Genomic DNA, 25998 nt, shown 5'->3' with positions numbered 1-25998 from the left:
AGATGTTATCTGGAATTAAATTACATAGTAGATTTGTGATGACATTCTAAAAGGAATTTGCATTAGGTGAATCAGATGATATTTTCAGTATAAAAAACGTACCTACCTTATTGTCAAAGTGAATTTTGTTATACTGAACCGAAAACAAAATACTGCAGTGTACTGTTTCAGCCCTGACATCAGGTGTTGACTCGGATCTTTGAGAAAATTTGTTAACGATTCTGTCAGTAAGAAGATGTATTCCAGGGCAAAATGACATCGAGTGCAAACAAACATGATTGTGATATGAATATACATGGTTATATGGAAGTTAAAAATCGTGAGATACATTTTGTTCTGTCCTCCAACAAAGTCAGTAAGTTTGTCATGTGGAGGGGTGCTAAATAACTCATTCTCTTGTTGACTTGATGAATATCTTGATCAGACTCGTTGCCAGGAACACTTTTTAGGTGCAAGTTATTAGTTTTCTGCTGTCATGTTAGTTTTGGCCTTCTATCTGTCCCACTAGGTTTAAAAAACTAGACTGTTGTCTTCCCCCATTTCAGTCACAGACTCGTAAAGGATCCTGTTCAAGATAATTTTTGAATGTATTTTGTCAAGCTCATTCATGGGTATTTTCTTTTCAATGCTTTTCTTCATTTTTCAAGCTCATATCAGAAAGAGATCTGCATTCCTTCAATTCTTGCACTGTTCCTGCCAGAATATATTTTTTATCCTCTGCATCAAGTTTCTGCTGGGGGTATTAAATTGTTCATCAGTGTGTGGATCCATGCACATTTATCATTCCCGGAGTAGACCTTGAAAACTGTTGCCAGTGTTGGCGCATATGTAGCTCTGGTAATGCATTGGTGTCTTTTGGTAGTTTTGGAATTGTGAATAAAATGTTTCAGCATTTCATTGGCAACAAGTTTGACTTTGACTCAAAATGGTGGTAGTGCTCTTTTCCGGAGCAGAACTTTAAAACCGTTCTATGTTTCTTCACCAAACTTAGCACATCGATAGGTCTAGTGCATTCTCTACCTGCAGGTGGTACTCCTGACATATCTCCCTATGTAACCTCGGTTCAGATACGGCCCTTTCATGGTGAAGTGTTCTAGATTCGAGATAAGTTGCAATCAGACTTTGCTGTGCAATCATCGGCGTTGTTTCAAAAGTGATCATTTGCAAAGCCTCAGTAATTTCCGTAGGTTTCGGGAAGACTAGAACCTCTTCCCCTACACGATGCGCTAACGTTTCGTCTAGACGGAACTGAATATCAATGGCGTTTCCACCTGTCATCAACAACAGACAAGCTAGCCATTAAATATTTTTAAGTGTCACATCAACCAAAACATCTTGTCGATTAATTCCTGCACTCTATATTGTGCTGACGCCATGGCTGCCACCATATTGGATTTACATCGATATACACGCGATGGAATTGGACAGAAAGAAAGGAGATTAATTCAGTGTAAGTAAACTCATCCTCAGTACTTTTCGTTACACTCCACTACTGAGTCTAACAAAACCTCATGGGAGGTCGCGTCAGGTAACCTTTGAGATTGACCAATCAGAACACCGCTTACCAAATCGCGAAAGTGGATATTCGCACATTCGCACATACGTTTTGAACTTTTTATCTCGAAAAGATTCGTGCCCGAACGATTGAGAATGCTATTTAGCGTACGCTCGCTTCCGGATGATGCACACGGCGTACGTACAACCATGACAACAGTGAGTATACAGTCGCTGAAAAAATGGTGTTTTTGGCAATATTCAAGGATGTCATCTTGTGGAAATATTAGCTAATGGTAACCATGTCAACAGAAACCCCAAAGCGTATAAACTGCAGGTCAAATAATTGTGTTATATGCGGATATTTGTTTGTGGAGAGTGACCTGAATATTTTGAAAGTCCCTCCGATCCCTAAATAGTAGCCGTTGTCTGATTGGTTAAATCTATTTAACTGTCTCACGTTTGATTGGACGGTCATTGGTCCCTCAAAGGTTACCTGACGTGACCTACTAGGTTTTGTTAGACTCAGTGGTGGAGTGTAACGAAATAGGCTGAGACTAAGATTACTTAGACAGGGAGATAATTCGTATTACGACTTTTTGCCGCTAGGGGATTTTACGAGAAGCAGGAAATATAGCCGTATTAGGATAGAGGTTACATAGGAAGATACGACAGGGAAGAGAGTAGTTCTAGTGATGAACTGGTGCCTTTTGCTTGTTTTGGAATTCTGATTTAATTGTGTGTTTCCATAGCAACAAGTTTGACTTGATTGAAAATTTTGGTAGTGACCTTCTCAGGACCAGAACTCGAAAGCTGTTCACATTTTCTACACCAAACTTGGCACATAGATAGGTCTGGTGGTGTGCTAGTACCATTTGGTAGTTTTGGAATTCTAAATTAAAGATTTTTTTGTTTTTACATGGCAACAAGTTTGACTTCAACTCAAATTGGTGTTCGTGTTCTTTTCTGGAGCACAAACCGTTCTATATTTCTCCCTCAATCAATAGGCACATATAATCATAACTAGTAGACATTTTCATGATAATTTTGCCATTGCGGGGGATGTTCATCAGATTTCATTTAATTCACAGAGTCGGCACTTTTAGTGTTAAATCCATGATCTTGGCAGTGTCTACTAACAACAATTCTCATTGCATTATTAGCCCGACGCCAACCTATAACGTTTTTTTCAGCGGTCAAATCTGCGCGTGTTGGAATCCAAATTACGTTGTAGCTGTATGGAAATAATCTAAATAGGTATTCAAATATCGAAACGAATTTGTGAAAATGGTTATCGAAAATCGAAACTAAGATGTCAGATTCGATTTTAGATGAATCGAACCGAATCGTTGCAGCCCTCCTATAAGCTGCGTTCTTTCCTTTCACAACAAAGTGTTAGTGTATGTCCGTGTATTGGCACTGAAGTCGAGAGTAAATGAAGAGGCATGGAAAGCCAACCCTTACGACAGGACATTGATAACGATAAGCCGTTCATTAAGGCTGTTACGATTGACTCCCATATTTGGTGAATCGAACCGTAGCCCTTCATGAATTCATTATTCATGGTCACCAGAACTGTTGTTTACTTGAGCCTTAATGTCATTTTCCAAAGTGAGATATGCAAGAATGGAATATATAGTTACTAGCCACGCAGTAGTGCAAGTCATGCTAGTCTGCCAAGGCAGCACTTGGGACAGTCGACAATACGTGTGACATACCAAATTTGAGATCACTTTTATTGCTGTGACACATTAACACTGCCAACATAGACGTCCAGACTGTGTATCAGTTACTTAACTACAATATTTATATTCGTTGACAAATTTTCATGATGGTAGGTTTGGATATCTGAATGAGATTTATTTTTTCTTCTGCGCTTCCATGGCTTGACATGAACTGAAATTGATGGTAGACATCCTTTCTGGAACAGAAACTAGTTGACATTTATGAAGAGTATTTTACCATTTCGGGCAATAATGATGACCTTGTCTTTTGTTCCTCCATGCATGCGGAGGTTACATGGGAACAAAACCGATTGTTTTCTATGTCTGAAATATAAATTGATGGTGCTTGGATAAGGGCACATCAGTTATTGAGTACCACAAGAAGAATGAACGTCATGCACACCTTCCGAAAATAAACGCCATAACTTGACTCATTCACCCAAATATATTTTCTCTTTATGCAGCCATCAGCTTCAGGGTTCTAGGCAGTGTATCAGTGTATCGTTTTGAAATGCGAAATGTAAGTTCAAATTAATTCATGACCTGATTTTAATCATTGATAGAACTAATTATTGGTAATTAAATATCGCCTGTCTGTGTCAGACTCTGGCACTTCCTTTGCCTGGATGATGTCAGTCTGGCAACTACGAACGCCACCAAAACCCCAAGATTCTCCAATAATGAAAATGCATATTCTGATGATTCAAAACTGTTCGAATCTTTTTCTGGAATTGTTAATATTGTCAACGAAAATGCTTCAGTTTTCAGATAATGAAGAGCTTTTTTTGTATGACTGTTACACTTGGAGTGTGTGTGTGACATAAACGTACAAGCTGGGGTTCAAACCTATACACCCTCTAGCATTGTCTTTCTGTATTTCGATGCAAAACAATGCAATATGCAAGTACATTCCATGAGATATCACAGAACTGCCTCGTGATGAAATTAAGCCACAGTTTAAGGAATATGCTTTGAAAGTTCATGGTAAAACTATATGGATGCAGTCAGCCTACAAAACATACCCCCACCCCCACCCTCTCCCCACACCCACCGGCATCGCCTGCAACACACCAACATGACTATCATTACACTACAGCCTGCGTGCGAGCACCTGTCACTGACTTGATTTAAATGACACCCAGATAGGTTCTGTGTAAATATTGTGTTCCAACACTGATATGTTTCTGTATTCAAGTTGATCGGGAGGACACCTTTGCCAATTTTTATAACGACGACTGTCGTATATTACACAACAGCACCAAGGTCCTATGCGTGAGTGACAACAGTTATCGAGTGTGATCAAGAGGCGTGATGCTTGAACATGTACACCGGGAAAACTAAGTTGTCATCCCAACCCAGTATTATGACACCACTTTGGTGAAGCAGCACAACGGATTCCGACATTTTCTGGTCCTACTTATCTCGTGCTCTACTGCTCCACTAACTGAAATAACTCATAAATCGAACTATAGATCTAAGCTGTTTTATTTCCAGCAAAAGAAAGGCATACATAAACTAACATCCAAAAGAAACTTGGCAACTAAAAAATATACTCTTAAAAAAGTAGGGGATAATGAACTTTCAATTTGGATAAGTGTAAACGTTAACAAACGTTTCAAGGACAGACATCTTACGAACGCACCACAATTTCCCTCTATTGCCACCCCCTAAACACAACGTATGGTATGCACGTGCACAACGCAGTGGGTCCATACACGTACATGGGGTCCTATTCTTGACTTTGACGGGTTTTTTTCAAGAAGGTCGAGAAATCACTTAGAATGTTAAATTTGACACTCATCTTGCATCACACATTTGTTAGTGTTTTACATTACATGCCATACACCAATCATTTTTCAAAAGCGACTACATTCCACATAACTATGGTTGTAAGAAAGTGCAAAAACATTCAATGATATCATATCAACATAGATTGACTCCGATAAAGCTCCTCAATATTTTAATCGTAAATACAAAAAAGGAAAAAAAAAGAAGATCCCCTACTTTTTATGAAGAGTATATATTGTTGAAAGACCGATCTTTCACATTTACGTAACAACTGCTTTGCTTTATTTCAAATAAAAGAAAGGCATACACAAACTCACGTAAACACGTGTTTGCCACTAATGTGGCAATGTCCCCAGCCGCTACAAAGACTGTTATATTTATAACGTATTCACTACTTTTTCCTTTTTGGTCACAAACAAGACGCATGAAAAGACTGGTATCTGCATAATCACCCCTATTGTAGGCTGTCGACAAAATTGAAGACTTTGGTTGCAATATTTTATGACGTTTCGGTATGGATTCATATACAGTTATCAAGTAATATTCGTGGATGCATCTAGAATAGAAGATAACAGAAATTGAAACCAACGAGGCACTTGAAAGCCATGACGTCGATTTAAGTATATCCAAGAAGTAAGAATGCAAAGATAAATTAAACAAAAAACAAACAAAAAAAAACAAAATAAAACTTTCAAAATAAATCTGATGCTATGTTTCAAACTACACATGGAAATATCTTTGATATTATTTAACATACCAAATATTACTTTCAGAATGGAAATACCAGTAAAGGTGTAAAAACTTTGATCCCTGGAAGGCCAGCTATAACTACAGTATGGTGATGCCATTCAGATTTCAGAGCAAATAAAATGTTTATTTCCGATGATAATAAACGACAATCAAAAAGCCTTCATAAATGATAGATACATTGGTGTATGTACGAGATTAGTCAATGACATTATGGAATATACAGACTGCATGAATATACAAAGATTATTGATGATGATAGACTTTGAACAAGCTTTCGATTTCATGAAATGAGAAATGTTTTAATTTCTGTAAGTTTAGACCAACATTTAAATACTGGATTAAAACATTTCACATTAACACAAATTCTAGGGGGTTATAAATGGTTTTGCGTCACACTTCTTCCTCATTACTAGAGGCTGTAGACAAGGTGATACTCTATTGCCATATATATAACCACCGGTCGCAGGTGGGCTCGATCCCGACATCCGAAGCTTGCTGGATCTCTAGCCCAGTGCTTTCGCCAGCTCGCCTACTATGCCCCTATATTATAATCTGGACTATAGGCAAAGACCTTTCAAGCTGTTAGATATTCTATTTGCACATAATATGGCACAAATGGTGGAAAGAAGCCATAAGGAAGAACTAAATAAAGGGATAAATCAAAGAAACTTTGGTCACTAACCAATCTCACACCACTAACCATCTTGAAAGGCATGATATTGCCAACACTAAATCACTTATTATCCTCACTGCCAAATCCCAAAGTGAATACAATTCACATAATCCAGAAAAAGATTTATGCATTTATTTGGAGAAGCTAACCAGACAAAATTAAGATCTTCGATAATCAGAAATTATAAAGAAGGCCGCTTGAAAGTTCCAGATATACTAGAAACTATATAATCTCAGAAAGTACAATGGATAAGAAAGTTATTTACAACAAACACTAAATTCAACTATATCTTAAATAATAATAACGTAAACCCAATGGAAATGGGCTTAAATTGTTTGAAAACATACATCATCCCCAAACCTTTTGGTCTGTATGACAAATATCAGTCTGCATATAGGTCAGGACATATATAGCACGGAAACTGCGCTACTTCGGATAATGAACGACATGCGTATTCCTGTGGATAAGGGCTTTGTAAGTTTATTAGTATTGTTGGATCTCTCCGCGGCCTTCGATACTATTGATCATTAGAGAATAGATGTGACACTGAGAAATTCCAATTGGTGTCAACGTGACTGTGCTGAAATGGTTTGCGTCCTATCTCTCTGACAGAGTCCAGTCTGTTTGTATTGGCGACTGCAGCTCGGAACCAGCGGTCTTGAAGTACGGTGTTCCCCAGGGATCAGTGCTCGGGGCAGTCTATTACAGTCTGTATATTTCAAACCTTGGGAAGTATATCTCACCAACAGAAATGCTACATCACATGTACGTCGACGATACTCAGCTACTCAATGTTTTCCAACCTGGGGATTGTGCCCAAGCTCTCAGTGTGCATGAAGCTTATGCTGATGGCGTCAAGTCATGGATGACCCAGAATATACTCAAGCTAATTGAGTGAGTGAGTGAGTGAGTGAGTGAGTTGAGTTTTACGCCGCACTCAGCAATGTTCCAGCTATATGGCGGCGGTCTGTAAATAATCGAGTCTGGACCAGGCTATCCAGTGATCAACAACATGAGCATCGATCTCCGCAATTGGGAACCGATGACATGTGTCAACCAAGTCAGCGAGCCTGACCACCCGATCCCGTTAGTCGCCTCTTACGACAAGCACAGTCGCCTTTTATGGCAAGCATGGGTTGCTGAAGGCCTATTCTACCCCGGGACCTTCACGGGTCCAAGCTAAATGATAGCAAGACAGAGGCACTTCTTGCTAGTACTCTCCCAAAACGTCTCGCTGCTGATGTAGTCACGGTGCGAGTAGGGGACTCTAACATTCCTTACTCTGAACGTGTAAGAAATCCTGGAGTTCTATTTGACAGCAATCTCTCTATGGACGATCATATAGGCAATCTGTGTAAAATTATGTATTTCCACCTGAGGAATATTGGATCAGTTCGGGATTACCTCTCGACTGATATGGCCCATATGCTGACTAGAACTCTTATCCTGTCCAGACTGGACTACGCGAACAGTCTTTTTGGTCAGTTAGCAAGAGATCAGATAACAAAGATCAGATAACAGAGCACGGCTGCTCGCATTGTGACGAGAAGAAAGAAAACGGCATATATCACACCTGTACTTGTGTCACTACACTGACGCCCCATCGAAGCTCGTATCCAGCATAAAATCTTGACTCTAACATATCGGTGCTTCCATCAGACTGCACCAGAGTACCTGACAGAGTTAGCTGAGCAGTATGTCCCATGTGCATTGAGATCAGCAGATCAGCTCCTTCTGAAAGTGTCCAAAGTAAACCTAAAAAAGTTTGGACAGAGATCATTTTCATTTCTCGCCCCATCACTCTGGAACGATCTACCTTTTCAACTGAGGGCGTCAACATCATTGACTATCTTCAACATCCGCTTGAAGACATATCTCTTCAAAAGACTCTACAATGTATAATACATCCAATGACAATACATTTGTACATATTCTGTAGCGAATAGAGCAGGTACTTAGTGCCTGGAGATTCTGTGCATTATAAGTTTACTTTAATATTATTATGTTTAACAGATAAGAATTGAAATGCAGCAGAGAAGGTTTGGGTGATCCTGGCACAGTCAGGCTGGTAAAACTCATGATCAGCTCAGGGCCCTTGTCCCCTCTACACGCAGCCCAGACATCGAATGGGACTTCGCAGGAAACACTGCCTAGTCGAACCCACCAAGAACTCTCCGGAGAATATGGAGGCTCCCCAACAGATTTTTTCAGAAGGGCTATGCTCCCTGTGGAGAACCCGGGTACTCACCTGATCTGCGCCAAGAGATCAGGAGGTACCAAACCAAGGGCACCGAGAACAATGAAAAGCCTGATGACTGCGTACTTGGGTTATTATTATTTATTTTTTCGCCATATTTTGTTCCAGTCCTACAAAGAGCACCAGTGGACAGAATCGCTTGAAAAAAAAATCAGGCAGATACCCACCGAGGTGTAGATATTCCCCATGATAATCTCAAGGCTGTAGGCCCAATAGTAGAGGGCAGATAATTCAAAATTAATTTGAAAAAAGAACAAACCATTTGAGACCTGCCCTACATGGAAGAAAAGAGTGCGCAGCAAACTCAGTAATAGTTCTACTCAAAGCCCGTGAAATGTCGAACGAAAATGCTTGAATTAACGTACACGGTACCCTTAACAAAACTGACATTCAAAATCCCGAAGTTCCTGCATATTAAGAAAATAGGCACTTCTTTTTTTCACACCGGCGGCCCAGGAATACGCGACGAAATGTGTCAAATTTTGCTGCAACTTTTAACGTTTAACCCTTCGATGAGTCTCCATGCCTAAAATAGTAGGGATGTTTACCAGTGCAGCGAGGAAACCATGAATGTAACTTATAATTACTTATACTATATTTTCGATCGAGCTTCCGTATTCTTTCTTAATTATAAATAATTTTACATGCATTTGATTGGATTTCAAGATCAAGACTAATTAAAAATCCATTTCCTTGCATATCTCTCCTTTTCACCCTAATTGTCTCTGCATGAGCATGTAATGCACGTGAAATTCGTTCCAGGTCGCGAGTAAACAAATTGGGAGCCTCTCGCCAGGCAGAGGTGCGATAGGTCGACTTGCTGGTATTATTTCAAGTGCCAGCTCATGGTTTTATTAACGAGTTCACAGATGTTAACAAATCTAAACTGTGTAGCGTGTCATACTATGAACAATAGTAGAATCATGATATATTAAGAGTTTATTAAACTTTTGACACAAGTTAACTAACAAAGAAGCCGTTTTTCACCTTGCCCACCAAAGCTACACTTATTTACCGCTTCAAAGAACAACAGATGTAGACAATAATTCCGAACATCTCTCAAAAGAAAATCCACTAATTTGTACAACCCAGTGGCTGGTCTGAAAATGTATGAATGGTGCTTAGAATAAAAGCATGTCATATATGTAGTGTGATTGTTTAATTGTACCACCATAAATAACTTTTTTGTCTACATGCCCCCTAGCTTTTACCTGTCATAGCCATAATTGTGTTGCTCATCCTTTTGAAAATGGCAAAACTAAAATGTTGCGCCAGGTCGGCGTGATAGAAGGCGCTGAAATAGGCAAATTAACTCGGTCAGGCGGTACCTCCTCAACCAAATCATACCTGGCTTGGGGTAATGTTGTCACCTCTTAACGCATAGGATGTTTACTGTAATATTTAACTGCACATACGCATTAATTCCCGAGATTGCTCATTTCATTACGATAGCTTACCAGACTAGCTCGACAGCAAGAAGAAGTATGAGCCTTAACTTATGACACAGAGTTTGAAGATTAGACAGTCACCGACATCCTCGCTCGATTTTAAAATTCTGATTCTAACAACACATATACATTAATAAGCAAATTCAGTGACTTCAAGGTACAGGTGTATAAGTGAGCTAAATAATTTAATTGCATACACGTGGAATACTGGTTTCGATTAACAAAGTGTGAATGACGCAAGTTTACTAGTCCATATGTTCGTGTTTAAGGCTTTATGATTGATTAAATGTTCCATCGCTACTGAAAGTATTGAGGTAGTCTCACCGCTACTGAAAGTATTGAGGTAGTCTCACCGCTACTGAAAGTATTGAGGTAGTCTCACCGCTACTGAAAGTATTGAGGTAGTCTCACCGCTACTGAAAGTATTGAGGTAGTCTCACCGCTACTGATGTCATTTGGGTAATCTCCTCTGCTCGCCTGCTGATTTTTAACCACATCGAAACTGATGGTATGATCCCTTCAGAAGTAACACCCCAAGGACAAACAACAGAATGCACACTTGAAGGTGCACGTGTATGAGATAAGTGTGAAACGATAAGCCGAGATATAAGTATAACTGCGGTATTTTACCTTCGGTTCTATATACATGTCTTGTTTTGATAGGTATGGTAACCTGTTTAAATCACAAAATAGGTTTTAACAACACAGCCCGGAGAGCTACATTCTTAGAACTCTTTATTCTCCAGAAACCGCCAACGGCGGTACATGAGATAAACGTACAAACATTTACATAATATACAAGACAACAGCTTTACATAGTTGTAAAATATAAGATAGCGATAATATTTCATTTGTTAAATGCGTTAAATATATTATTCAGTAATTTAGAAAGGCCATTAAGGTCACTTATGCTGGTAGTAGACTAGAGCTTTCTAAGGATTGACAAATTTGGGAATACTAGGTATTTCGTATTTGGAGACTGTTGTCAGTGTTGGAGAAAAGCTTCACATCTGAACAAATAATGAAACTCATCTCCGACAGCGTTAGATACACGAAGTGGACATTGTCGGTCTTCACGTGGAATACCCAACCATCGGCCAGTCTCAATTGGTAATTTATGGTTAGATGTTCTGAACTTCAAAATAGGGTAGTATATAGTTTTTGGAAGAAGAAGATATTTTTCTAGGATTGGCTGGGTTTTGAAATATTTATAGTAACCCCCCTTTGAACTTGAATCGACATGAGACTTCCAATTTTGAAGGAACTGCGCTCTGTAGGAGTTTTCGACCACTGAGACAAGCCAGGGCGTTGAGCATACAGACGGATTTAGGAACACGTAGGATAGACCGCAGTTATCAAGGATGTGTTTCACAAAACGAAACCAAGGAATTTTACTTGCATTATCACAGACGTGGTTAACACAATTGTATATAATCTGAGATGGTTTCCAATGTATGTTCTCGGAGGCTAGTTTATGCCAGAATGAGATATATCTCTTATAGATTGTTATACTCAAGGTCTCTCTTCCAAATTCACCGTAAAGCATATAATTTGGGCTTCTGTTTCTCAAACCAGAAGCTAATTTCAGAAATTTTAAGTGGATTCTTTCTATTATTTCTAAGTTGTCGTGACCCCATATCTCTGCATCAAATGCATCGAAAAGACAATCTAAAGGTAAATTAACATTCCTATATTTCTTCAAAAGGCAATACATTGCTTTGGTGGCGCTCTCCGTAAGTGTTTTAATTGCTTGGACAAATCGTCCATTCCTGTGAAATTTAATTCCAAGGTAATCGTATGTATCAACAATATATATAACTTCAGTTCCAAAGGTAAAGTGAAATTTCGAAGATAACAGCTTTCGTTTTGGATAGGTTTACTTTAAGTTTCCATTTCTTACAGTAATGAAAGAAGACATTCAGAGATTTTTGTAAATCATTTGGATTTTCACTGAACATTACGGCGTCATCTGCGTATAACAATAATATAAAATGGTATAAGAGGTCAATACTGTTTGTTTGCATTTCATATAAAAAAGCCATTACAACTACTGTCAAATAAATGTTGTTCGAGATCGTTTAGGTATAAAGAAAACAAAAGGGGCGATAGGTTTTCACCTTGTCACACACACCCGTAACACGAGAACATCTGATATAGCATTTCCAATAATTACTCTAGATTTTATGTTATGATACATATTTTTATGAGTGTGAAAAATCTCCCATCTATCCCAGTTTTTGTTAGTTTATACCACAACCCAATTCTCCAGACTATATCAAATGCTTTAGTGAAATCTACAAATAGTGTATATAGTTTCTTGTTAGAGAGTTTTAGTATTTGGATCATCATTTGCATAACAAAAATGTTATCACAAGTGGAAAACCCTTGTCGGAGGCCTGCCTGTGATGGGTTAAGTATGTTGTTGGTATCTAAGAATGTATTTAGTCTGTTATTTAACACTCTTGTAAAATGTTTACCAAGACAACTTCAGACTGTTATAGGTCTGTATGAGTTGGGATCAAGTTTACACCCTTTACCTTTATAGATTGGCTTAACAATACCGGTAAGCCACGAGTCCGGTAGAATACCTGATGATAATACAAGGTTGAAATGTTCTATAAATAGAGGCATAAGTAGATCGATTGAATCAATTAGAAAATCATTTTCGATTAAATCAACGCCCGTGGCTTTATTCCTTTTTAATTGTTTTACCGCAAATTGTATTTCTTCTCGTGAAATATCGTTGTTAAGGGTTTCAGTATTGAAAGTATATGTCTCAGTCAATTTCTCGTCCAAATCAGCCTCGTTTGCTTCGAATTCCTCACTTATTCCAACAAAATAATTATAAAAAGTGTCAACATCGGGGTTATTTTCAATCTGCTTACCAAGCGCTTTGTTGAGCATTTTCTAATATTCTCTAGGCGAGCTCTTCCTATGCTTCCGGAATAGATTATTGATTTGATGTTGATAGTTTCGTATCTGTTTATCTAAACACTTTTTATAATTCTTAGACATTTGTCGAAAATGTGCTATATCAATAGCTGAGTTTGATTTTTTAACTTTAAATCTAGCTTTTTGGAATAATTTTCTACTGTTCCGGCATTCCTGGTCAAACCAGGGTTTATCTGTATTCCTTGACTGAGAGGTATTTAATTTTTTATGTTCTTTACTCCAAATGTTGCACAGGCGGCGTCAATAAGCACATTCCGAATATCACGTTTCGCGCTGTTGATCACCTGTTCCTTTACCTGTAGTTCACGCGCTGCACGTGCGCGCTCAATCAGGTCACACACCTTGCCTTGATTGATATTATCATTGAATGTGGAGGATAAATCAGTGTCATATTTTTTCGGTTTTCTACTTTCAAGTGGAATTCTGTCTGGAGTACCTTTTGTATTTGGATATCTGTCTGAGGAATTGTGGCCCTGAGGGAGAACTTTACCGGGCAATGCACGTCAGAAAAGAGGGGTGAGTAATCTAGAATTTCAAAATGTGTAAAACGTGATAGACAGAGGGGAGTAGTTATAACACAGTCAACAACCGTTCTGTCTTTACAGGTTGCCTTACCGACATTATGATCGCTTCCTAAACGACCGTTACATATCAGTAAATTAAGATGTTTACACATGTCTATAAGTTTAACTCCGAAATTATTTGTCCGGTCTATATCCTTTGTTGATCTCTCATGAGGTAGATTTAGTAGAACTAATTGTGGTTTAAGTTCAATGTTCACTTCATTTAAGTCTAATCCAAATACATCTATAATGTGTTCATCAAAAGCACAATAATCACTCAGGTTTCTAGTTCTTGCATTAAAATCTCCAAACTCTGTAATATAATCACTTGTTGAGGCGAGATTAAGGATTGATGTCTCAAGTTCTGTAACTACATCATGATGCACATATCTGTAACCCTCTGGGGGTATATAAAGACAACCAAGGTACAGGTCTTGATCAGTATTTGCAACTGACTTACATACTCTGATCCATAGCACATACTCATTGTCCTCTTCTACTACAGATATATAATCATTAAGATTGTTTCTGATTGCAATCCCTAGTCCACCAGAGTTTTTCTCAATGCCTTTTGTCGATGCTTGAGGTGAACTGTGAAGTTTTCAATGTCAATCTCATCCAAGAAATCAGTTTTAGTCTCCTGAAAGCTTGCCCTGAAATCAGGGATAAGAACTCGTTATAATCTAATCTTTTTCTAAGACCACATACATTTAAAGATTGACAATTTAGAATAGTTATACCAACACCATGATTCACAACATCTACATCAACATAATTGTCTTTAACATTATCAACATCATTTTCATTTCCTTCAACGTTGTTAGCAACACCATCGACATTTACATCAATGACATCACTGTTATAAATCGCGGTAGTGTTACTTACAACACCATTGACATTTCTGTCAGTGACAGTAGTATCACCGTTACCAGTAGCGTTAGTGTTGCTTATAACACCATCAACATCTGTTTCAGTAACCGTGACAGTAACAACACTGCTATCACTAGTGCAGGTGTTACTTACAACACCATCCAAATCTATGTCAGTGACAGTGACGTCTCTGTTATTAATAGTGCTACTGTTTCTTACAACACCATGGGCATTTACGTTTCCTGATCTGTCATATAAACCAGCCGTATTTGTTAAGCGGTCGCCACTAGCACTAGCGCATATTGGATTGTTCAGGTAACGTTCAGAATCACTTATATTACCTGTATCAGTATTGCTACAAACATTATATTCATATTTTGTATTATTAGGTATAGATTTAGTGTTCAAAGATCCACCATTATCTCTACTGACATAATCACGTTTAGATAAATCAGGTGGAATTATTAAAGGTTGAGATGTCATTGCAGTCTGGTTGTTAGGGTCCAAACATACGCAACCATAACAAAAGCCACATCAACCAGAAAGAATAAATAGTCATTTTCTTCAGGTTCTATTAGTCATTTAAAACACTCTGAGTGGTTTAGTATATCTAGCACCTGATGCATCTCGTGCTGATGATCTAGCGAAATATTGTCACTGAAGAAGGAATAGCTGCTATTAATTTGTCTTTAGATATATAAAGTAACAACCAATATCAATTGGACTAATGTACTATCGTCCTATGGTATCGAGCATTCAGGTGGTACTGGTATGATGGTATGCATATTTTAAGTCAAACTTATATCAGCTGAACCACGAAAGTGAACACAGTACTGGTAAACACATATAAGATGATCCACGGCCAGACAAATGACCCCAATTTGTATACTTGGGAATGCCCCACAGAACGATCCACTTGAAACAAGAGGGAGACAGGTTGTCTGATAAATATCGAGAAGTTCATTTTCCCCGTGCGTTTCACGCATGAATTGTTATAGCACACTCGATTTGGGAACTGGTACAATCCCAACGAATTGAATCAACACAATATACTGAGCAAATATGGTTAGGACCACCGATCCATTTCACGAAGCAAATGACATTTTCCTGGGTTTTTTAAACAAAATTGTTGAATATCTAAAATGCGTGTCAATACCCCAATCATCTATTTGTCTTCGTCTTAACTAAAGGTTAGCGTGGAATATCAGTATCTTATGCCTGAAATTGCAGTCTTATCATTCGAAGGAATATGCGGTGTTGATTTCATGTCACGGTTAGCATGTATTGCACGTGCATAATCAATCGTCAAGCTACCTGTAGCAGCCAAGTGTACTCGCCCAATTCGTTGTACCGCCTCTCTTGTCACAAATGCGTTTAGTACGCAGGATCATCTAATATGTGTCTAGCAATAAATGGCGTTGTTCATCCATCTGGACTCGTTCTATGTTTGTGCTCACAGAGTGAAATTTCCAAGATTCATCACAAGCTCAGGAACAATTCAAGTGCACGTATTTCAACAAGATCACTGGTAATTTTTCCTGTGTGTTCTTGAAGTTAGATCACTGGAAATGTTTGTTATGATCCTTGATATGGATTTACTTAATATAACATATATCTAATATATTTAAGTAATATAACGTGAATCGCAATTTTACCAATTTTTATGTTTTAGACAATTTGAACAGATTGTTGTGCCGTATGCATTCTTTGATTACTGAATGGACAACCAGTTTTTTTAAATTTTCTTTCATCTCTTTCTAACCCAGAAAGAATTCAAGCGACAACCATTATGTTTGTTCCTTCGATGTTCTAATACAGCTAGCATCTGTTTCAAAATCATTATGAATTCAAAGTTAAAGAATGACACATTTCCCACTATTGACAGTAGTATGTATCTATATTATCCGTAGCCATGACTACTATTAGAACTACGTCACAGATGCCAATTGCTGGATCGCATAACAGCCAAGAAGCCCTCATCACTGCTCGCACCTATATGTACCTATTCCAGATGGTATGTGTCTATTCTTCTCCGCTGCCAGTCTAAGTAATATATATACGAAGGCATGGCCGGACTTCTAGGATACCTAATATTTTGGATGCTCCGTCTCGATCCATGTTGCAGTCTACCAGATACGGAGCCAGCTGACTCTGTCCGTGACTTGGCCCCCAAGAAGATGACAGGATCGTCATAATTTGACTCAGAATGTTACAGAGACATTTTATCCTTCGGAAAATGTTTCCACCAGTGATGTTAGCTGTGAGATGCAACTGCAAACCTGCGAAGCAGTTTACTGTGGGAGACTGTACGAGGCGATGGTATCTGACATCCATCGTGACGTCGGTTACATTGTGACGTAATGCAAACAAGTGCACATTATCGTCTGATAAAGTATTGTCGGCGCCTTTGATCTTTTACCGGTGCTTCTTTGAATTAAGAAAGATATTTCGTTCTACCACCATGTCCTCGTCCTTTAACTATAATAGTTCGGGGCGAAAGTGTGCTTTATTACACTATACATGGTGGTAGAACGAAGCGTATTTCTTTTCTAAGATGCCGTATTTAATAATTTCTAAACCTAAGTTCGATTAATCTATGGCAGAAAACAAACGACGGTGTCTGTGACCTAAATAAAGAATCCTCGGACAGGGCTAACTGATGCGCTGTTCTTTTGACGTATCAGCCCCCTACGTTAAGACAAACGTTACTAGAAAAACAAATGATGAACAGTTTGGTGACGGTTTATGTTCGGGTTAAATATCTTCTCTAGATCATTTTAATTTCAATTTTGATTAACAGTTCTGTTGTCAAATGACGTCACAGCGTTCCCTGATTTAACCGTGATGGGTCAACAGCTCGTTACAACTAATAGATTTATGATACTCTTTTGTCTTTTTTAACGCAAATTCCATCCATTTTAGCGGGATAGGGGAGTTAACTGACCTAGAGTTTCTGCAAATGTCTGGAAAATCAGCGTTACCCTTATAGCATGGGGATACATTCGAAGGTTTTGGTGAGGTGTTTTTCAAACTGCTGATTATACGGTCGGAAATATATTACAGCATTGACAATCTGAAGTCGTGTTACATACTAAGTTGAATTAGAATTGACGTTAGTAGCATTATTTGACAGTTTGATGAACGACGATGAGACTAGGGAGGAGGTAACTGATCAACAGCAGTAAGTGTTGTGCCAAATATGAGTTTAATAGAGGTGTGTCAAATGAGAAAGAAACTCTCTCTTTGTTTAGTTTTGTTTTGAGGTAAATACAGTCGAACACCGTTGTGTCGAACTCCGATAAGTCGATATCTCGGTTGTCTTGATATAACTTCTCGGTCTCGACAAAGTCAGTCATTATTTGAATCCTTTTAACTCCATATGGATGTCTCAATATTTCGGATATCTGTGAGTGCATGGTCCCGACAAGTAAAATTAACCCTTTAACTCGACATTTGCTAGTAAAGTCGATATACATCTACCTTTCTCGGACAAATATCCGTGTGAACTGTGACTGTCTCCACGTGTTTACACACACGCTGCGGCATGAATCAAAGGTAGCTAATATTTCAAAATGGACACTATAGCAGGATTACCATATGTAGTTACGATCTCTGTGAGTACAAATAAACAATAGACATGCAGTGTCATTTTGTGTGTAAATATGTTCTTCTATCTTGGATATTTTTTTTATCATACATTTGAATTTCATGATTCTTTCGTTTCACATGATCATCAAACTAACAATGGTTGTGTGAGGGGAAAATACACCCAAACTGAAAGTATGGTAGAGTTGGGTTATTACCCACTTGTGATACTGAATGAGTTTCAATAGTATCTTTGGTGGCGTTTAGAAGTTTGTGTAAATAACAACAAACACCTTTCGTGGATTTCAACTCATACTTATTTATAAGTCCGACGTTTCGGCGCAGGTTCTAGCTGCAAGGTTCTAGTTTGATAAAGATAGTAGAACATGCACTGGAACATCGCACATATTAACAAATATTCACTGTCACACAGTTCATCAAAGATAATATATGTTAGTCCATACCATGGGATTGCTTCATCCTCACTATTAGAATAAAGTCAGAGATATTTCCTGCGCAGTAGAAATAGAGAAAACCATCCACAGTCACACAGTGCATCAAGGATTATATATGTTAGTCCATAATGCCATGGGATTGTTTCTGCCTCACTATTAAAATAAAGTCAGAGATATTCTCTGTCTTTTGGCTTCTATGTGTCTCTGTTTGGACCTTCAGTAGAAATAACTTCATGCAGTCTCCATTCCCCTCGGATAATATTATGATCAAAATCCTCCTGAAGTAGGTCAACATCACGGACACCTGGCTATCTTAACACACTGCTGATCGTCATGCCCCTCACTACGTCAGGACCTGTTGCAAAGTTGTCAGGAGCATCAGTCACCTGTTTGCTGATGAGAACGTGATCAGAGCGTCACCTGAGCGTGTTGAATCGGGGAAAGTCAGGACATGTTCACAGTCTCTTCAGTTGGCTGTTCACATTGTAACTGGAGTAGTTGTGGATCGTAAACTTGTCGTATTAAGCGTATGTTGATTGTATGCTCCGTTTAGATCAAGCGTAACTGCATATTTGTGGGGACATTTTTCCACACTTGAGCCCACTCAAGCGTAAAAACTGAGATCGGCATAGATCGGGATGGTCGTTGATGGAGCGCCGCCCAGTGAAATGGATGTATTGTGCTGGTCCTGCTATCTGTTCCTGGTCTGTTTATCTCAGATTCAGAAGTCTCCTAAAATCTCTTCTGTTCAGGAAAGCTCTATGTTGACTCCACTGACATTTTGTGCACCTTGAGCAGGATATTTAATCCAGAAAGGCGCTATTATAACTGTATTATGCTTTACAGATTAAAGAAAGTATGTAGTAGAGAGGGTTCGGATGATCCTGGCAGTCATTCTGGTAAGGCTCATCATCAGTTGCCCCCTCTACATGTAGCCCAAGTAGTGTCAGAAGGACTGTGCTTCCACTAGTCTCCCATTCCCACACTGCCTAGTCTTAAGTCATCCAGTACTTTCCGGGAGAATATGTAGACTCGCCAACACTGCAACTTTCTGCATTACCCACAGTATCAGTAGGGCCGTGCTCACGGTGGAGAACCCTTGCATTCTCCTGATCTGTTATCATTGTATTTTAAGGTTAAGCTGAAAATGCAGCAGAGAGGGTTCGGGTGATCCTTGCACAGGTAGGTGGGTAAGGCTCATCATCAGCTCAAGGCCCTTGCCCCCTGTACACGCAGCCTAGACTGCAAATGGGACTCCTCCCTGGAAAGTACTGCCTAGTCGAACCCACCAAGAATTCTCTGGAGAATATGTTGGCTTCCTAACACATCAGAATTCTGCATTACACAGAGTGTCAAAAGTAATCAAGAGATCAGGAGGTACTAAACCAAGGGCACCGAGAAGAATGGGGATCCTAACTACGATTTACTTGTGATGCAAACGATAAATTACAAAGGCAAGGTCTTAGCATGCTTTTCCGGAATCTTGCTAGTCACGCCGCTGTCAAAAGGGACAGAAAATTCAATGATATAACTAAATTCACTGGCTTTATCAAAAAGGGCATGATCAGGTTTGCTGACTGGAATTCTTCTGTATATGGGCTTGTTCCTCAGAAGTTTAAAAGCATCACTTTCCAGGACGCCCTGGGCATGTTCAGGGTCGTACCATGGATGGACCTTGAAGTCAAAGCCACAGGCATGGCGGAGACGACAGTAGAAATGATGCCACGCCATCATGTTGTTTAAGATATGCTGTTTGTACCAAGGAAGGGCATCCACTGACAAGATGTTGGACAATCTCTGCAATTTCACTGCACAATCGACATTTCATGTAAATATTTACTTTTAGAAGCACATTTACGCGGTTACGAGTGAGACTTCATCCAGGAAGAGGTATCAGTGGGATTGTTATTCTGTTCCACACAGTGCTTGTACACACGATGCAATGGCTTCCCAGAAAATTTCTCCACAAATAACCAACACTGTGCAGACTTGGTGAATAACTTAACCTGGTTTAACTCCCATCGCTGTTCCGTCCAGCATTACATCACCATCAGCACAATCAACCTTAAACTTCACATTCTGTCCAACAACCTTAGCACTCTTAAGGTACCTATGAAATTCCTTGCTTTCATTGTGTCTTGACATGCATCCCCAGGAGATCGCTCAGTGAGCCTCAACAGCACTCCTCCTCACAATCTGACGTCACCTTGAGTGAGCCTCAACAGCACTCCTCCTCACAATCTGACGTCACCTTGAGTGAGCCTCAACAGCACTCCTCCTCACAATCTGACGTCACCTTGAGTGAGCCTCAACAGCACTCCTCCTCACAATCTGACGTCACCTTGAGTCGTTCAGAACATGGACGATCCTTCAAGTCTTTGACTTCTCTGTATTTTCTGACCAAACGATTGACAACTACATAGAAACAGTTCAGGCACCATGTCAGTATTAAAGTCGCAATGTACATCAAAACCTTCACACACACAAAGTTTAGCTATCTGTGGGCCCACTGCAAGAGGTACACCAGACATCACTGTCCTTGAAACAGGTGATATATGTGTTTATAAATAAATGTATGACAATAAATACAAGAAGAACCATATCTGTTAAACATGATTTTTCACAATCCAAAATTAAAACATTTTGAACAAACCATTATGCATTCCCGACTCCAAATTGAGTAGCCTTGTCTGTATTTATAATCTGTATGCAGAATATGATAGTGTTTTAGGAATGCTTATATGAAGTATTTTCTGAAAATGTGTTTTCAGTGATTATTAATCAACTACAGCGATGATTTCAGTTATCTCTACAGTATCGTAACCAGGCAATATTCTTTGTGAATATCTTTAGCAGTTTCCTGCAGCCTAGCCACGTCAACTGTGGAGGTAATGAGGGGACGACACCTATTTGAAAGAAATTTTCAAAATATGATGGTTCGGTTTTTCTCCCGTAGACACTCATCCTATACAACAGAAATTCCAGCGTTCTCATTTGTCTAGGATCCACATAGTGAAAGCTTATTGTCAGCTGGCTGCAACATTCTTTACCCTGTAAATAGAGGGAGACAAAAGTGTCATGTGATGCCGCTAGAAATATGACAGCAATGCTGCAAATAGGTGGAAGCAGTTGTACATGGACATTTGGCATTGTCTGATATAAAATGGATACAATGTTGAAATTGATTCTGGGACATTGTTAGCAATACAGGGAGGCAATATCTACATGGATGGATTCAGGTACACAATGAGCAGTAGAGTGAAGAAATTCGTCAAAGTTTACATGGGTCCTGGGAAACCATTAGCTGTAAAGTGGAGGCAAAGTTTACATTGGTTCTGGGAAACCATTAGCATTAAAGTGGAGGCAGTGATCTCTGGGTTCTGACGGCGATCTTACCGTCTTGGTCTTATAGCGGTCCCATTCCTGAATGTTTTTGGGCAGAGAGCCGATGATGTGGTCAACGACGCCGAAGGCGTGGAAGGACTCCCGACCAAACCTATCCAGTGTGTTGTGAACGGCGATTCCCACATTGTGTAAACACAAAGCTATCTCCACGTCTTCGTCCATCCCAGACTTCTGGCACATGTTCTAAACAAGAGACTGGATAATTACTGAGAAAACTGTGCACACCTTTTGTGTGGCCAAAGTGTTATCTACTTTTTTTAAAGACATGTAATTTAAATTGAACAAAATGTAGGGAAAGGTGTATGATCATACAATTAAGAAACGCTGTGACAACACCTATGACCAACACAACAACCTTTATTGCCATAGCATTGGGCAGGAAACTAAAACACAGAGCTGACCAATGTATTGGCCTCTTCATAATACTCACGGCTCTGGCCAGTACCTGTAAGGAAGTATTTTCGTAAATGATAATAGGAACATACGTCGACATTGTACCCCTTTTCCACCAAAAGTCGCACAGCCTCTCTGCTGAGCACGTAGCCAGCGCCGCCGCTCATGTAGCCCCAGCTGGAGTATTTCTTGAACAGGTGCCCCACGTATATCCCCTCAGTCGCGTTATAGTGAGACAACAAAAACTTCAGGTTCTCCATCACCACGAATGTATCGTCGTCTGCTTTCAGAAACCAGTCATAATTGTTCAGATGATGTTTGTAAATATACTTTAAAGACGCTATCGTCTTTTCCGTCAAATATTTGCGACCATCTTTGATGTGAAGGTCCACTATTTCATTTGTTGGATATTTTTTAGTGGTTGTCATGACAAACATTCTGTTATCGCAGCGTCTCGCCCAAGTCGCCTTCACTGCCGCCATTTTGTTGAAGATTTCCTCTTCCCTTGTTGTTATCCAACAGAAAATCTTTACTTTTGATAAGGTATCCATCGCAACGGAATCATTTACTATAACTGAAATATAACAATTAATTCTTAGGATCTGGCAAATAAATCTGTAATTCTGTAATTCAAGATATCAAGATATCTCTAGACTATACATAGTATTCCCAAAATATTTTGGCAACTATATATATATATATATATACACACACACATACATACAGATATATATATATATATAGAGAGAGAGTTATATAGTTATATATAGATAGCTATATATAGTTATATCGTTATATATATAGTTATATATACAGAGATATAGTTATATAGTTATATATATAGTTATATATAGAGAGAGTTATAGTTATATAGTGGTGTGTGTGTGTGTGTGTGTGTGTGTGTGTGTGTGTGTGTGTGTGTGTGTGTGTGTGTGTGTGTGTGTGTGTGTGTGTGTTAAGGTATGATTCTCTTGTCAAATTGTCTTTTCAGTACTTTGTGAAAACTCTTTGCCCTGCGATGCACGATTCAGTACGCCCAGGTACACTACCGATCAAGGTTTGTGGGAAATCGTGTGACAGCGTATTCCAATATTCGACCACTTCTTTCTGCATCTATTTCTAAGCTCTTATTGGTTTATCCTATCCTTCATTAGTCCCCACACATTTTCAGTATGGTTAAGGTCTGGGCTGTACCTGGGCCAGTCTAAAACTTGAACATTTTCGCCCGACAACTACTATGGCGCCCACAGTGTGTTTAGGGTCGTTATCATGCTGGAAAATCCTATTGTCTTCATACAGCGGTCGGGTCGTTGGAAGCAGGTGATCATTTAAGATATCAAATGTTCAGTGAAAATACGTGATAATATTCCACCCAACGTGTTAAATGCCATGTCTACCAACTAACCAGCCCTAGAATATCCTACTTTGCATCCTAGGGTGTTCGGGGTTAGGTGTCCTACTTATTTTCGAAAAGTATCCTAGTGCTAGGATATCCCAAATGAAGAACAGTACTAGGAGAGGTTCTCACTTGTCCTAAGTCTATCTTAGTGGAAATCAACATGGTGTGGTACTTGTTTAATCACCAATTTTGATACTGTCAAACAAAATATCGGACCTAGTTTCTATGACTTAAGAAGAGTTTTTTTTCTGTGTTAAATGCTTTGCTCTTCTGTCATGTTGCATGCGAGTTCACGTCATGACAATCATACAGAAAAACAAACATTGTTGTTATATATAGTTGTTATATATAGTTATATATAGTTATATAAACACATAGCATAGCAATATTTAGACCTTATTAAATATTTTATGGGATAGGATCGTTTCAAGAATGTGTCTTATCCTAACGATAGGATGTCCTAACTCCCGTCTAATTAGTCTGTCTTATCTGCCTTCTGGCCCCCCCGGTTTCTGTTCTCTTCACTACACAAGGGAAGATAACTCTTGATGTAGTCTAGAGTCTACAAGCGTTGCCTGTCATATTGAGATTCTTACCACATAACGTAACACCAATTTTATAATTCTATTACCAGCATTAGGAAACAAATTTCTCAATAACTGCTGAGTAAACTTTAATTATGACGCTACGGCACACACGTTAATGTTATATTGAACTGATAGTGTAGAAGGCAGTCACTGACAAGCACTTGCTCCTACACAATCCCAAGCTCTCTACTACTCTACTAACACACACACGCGCAATCACATACACGCATTCGCGCACACGCACACGCACACGCACACGCACACATACACTCACTAACATGTATTACAGTAGGAACAATACAAAATAATGGTAAGAATAGCCAGGTCCCTCGGAGTCACATTTGACTCCCAACTGACTGTGGAGACCCTCGTCAGCAATATCTCCAGAACTTACACACTTAGGAAGATCAGCTGCATAAGAAAACACCTTACTAACAGTGCATCTATAACCCTCGTTATCTCTCTCGTTATCGTGATTACTTGATCACACACACATGCGCGTGCGCACGTTCACTCGCACGGGCGACGAAAAGAGAGCGACAGACACACACACACACAAACATATACAAACATGCACGAACACACGTAGACACACATGCCTACACACGCATATGCACGCACACACACACTTCCATGTGGGCGCTTTATGTGTAGCTATTTCATTAACACGTACCGGAACTGTTCTGGTAATGGCTGTCATCGTGGTAACTCTCTTCAGCCTCTACAACAGAGAACATAATGAATAACTGGGAATCAAACCAGACCGGGTCACCCTCCTCGGTTACTGCAACAAAGAACATTCTGTATACCTCAACCCAGCAACTATAAGTGTAACTCACCAATGTGATGTAAGAGTGAGTGAGTGAGTGACTGAGATATAAGAAGACGTGAACATTTGAAATTGAAGCAACAACAATTAGAAAATAGTATTAACAATTCGAAACAGTTTTGGTCTTCCCCGAAAAAAGCTGAATGGGAATGCCATACAAACAAATGGTTTTGAGATCGAGGAATGGTATTGATATTTTATAGAACTGTTTTCTACATCAGAAATTAATGATGAACAATTATACCGTCAGGCATTGCGATAAAAAGAATGACCACTGATGTGATGTAAATAACTCAATGACAAATGACATTCTTGACGCCCCATTAACTCGGGAAGAAATGTTAAATAGTAAACTACTCAAAAACGGAACTTTTCGAATTTGAATCATTGGTGTCTATGTAATCACTATATCTATGGTGAACGCTGTCTGCAAACATTTCCGAAATTTGCAGAACAGGTTCACCACAGCATCTTCCACAACATCGGTAGTGCCAGGACCAGGTCCCACAGAGTCACATTTGACTCCCAACTGACTGTGGAGACCCTCGTCAGCAATATCTCCAGAACTTACACACTTAGGAAGATCAGCTGCATAAGAAAACACCTTACTAACAGTGCATCTATAACCCTCGTTATCTCTCTCGTTATCGTGATTACTTGATCACACACACATGCGCGTGCGCACGTTCACTCGCACGGGCGACGAAAAGAGAGCGACAGACACACACACACACAAACATATACAAACATGCACGAACACACGTAGACACACATGCCTACACACGCATATGCACGCACACACACACTTCCATGTGGGCGCTTTATG

The 25998-nt window shown here is 39.2% G+C and overlaps 1 protein-coding gene across 1 annotated transcript; it reads right to left on the bottom strand.

Annotated features, from left to right (window-relative positions):
• Positions 1 to 18403: 18403 nt before the first annotated feature.
• Positions 18404 to 22925, bottom strand: LOC137260235 (glycoprotein-N-acetylgalactosamine 3-beta-galactosyltransferase 1-like). Its single transcript, XM_067797929.1, has 3 exons — positions 22450 to 22925; positions 21956 to 22147; positions 18404 to 21610 (listed from the first exon to the last, which is right to left on the bottom strand). Exons 1-3 carry the CDS (start codon positions 22906 to 22908, stop codon positions 21359 to 21361), a joined length of 903 nt encoding a protein of 300 aa, XP_067654030.1. The 5' UTR covers positions 22909 to 22925; the 3' UTR covers positions 18404 to 21358.
• Between the last annotated feature and the right edge of the window lie 3073 nt (positions 22926 to 25998).

Source organism: Haliotis asinina, chromosome 13 (genome assembly GCF_037392515.1).
Source record: "Haliotis asinina isolate JCU_RB_2024 chromosome 13, JCU_Hal_asi_v2, whole genome shotgun sequence".
Classification (NCBI taxonomy): Eukaryota; Metazoa; Mollusca; class Gastropoda; order Lepetellida; family Haliotidae; genus Haliotis; species Haliotis asinina.
This window is presented reverse-complemented; position numbering and strand designations above follow the sequence as displayed.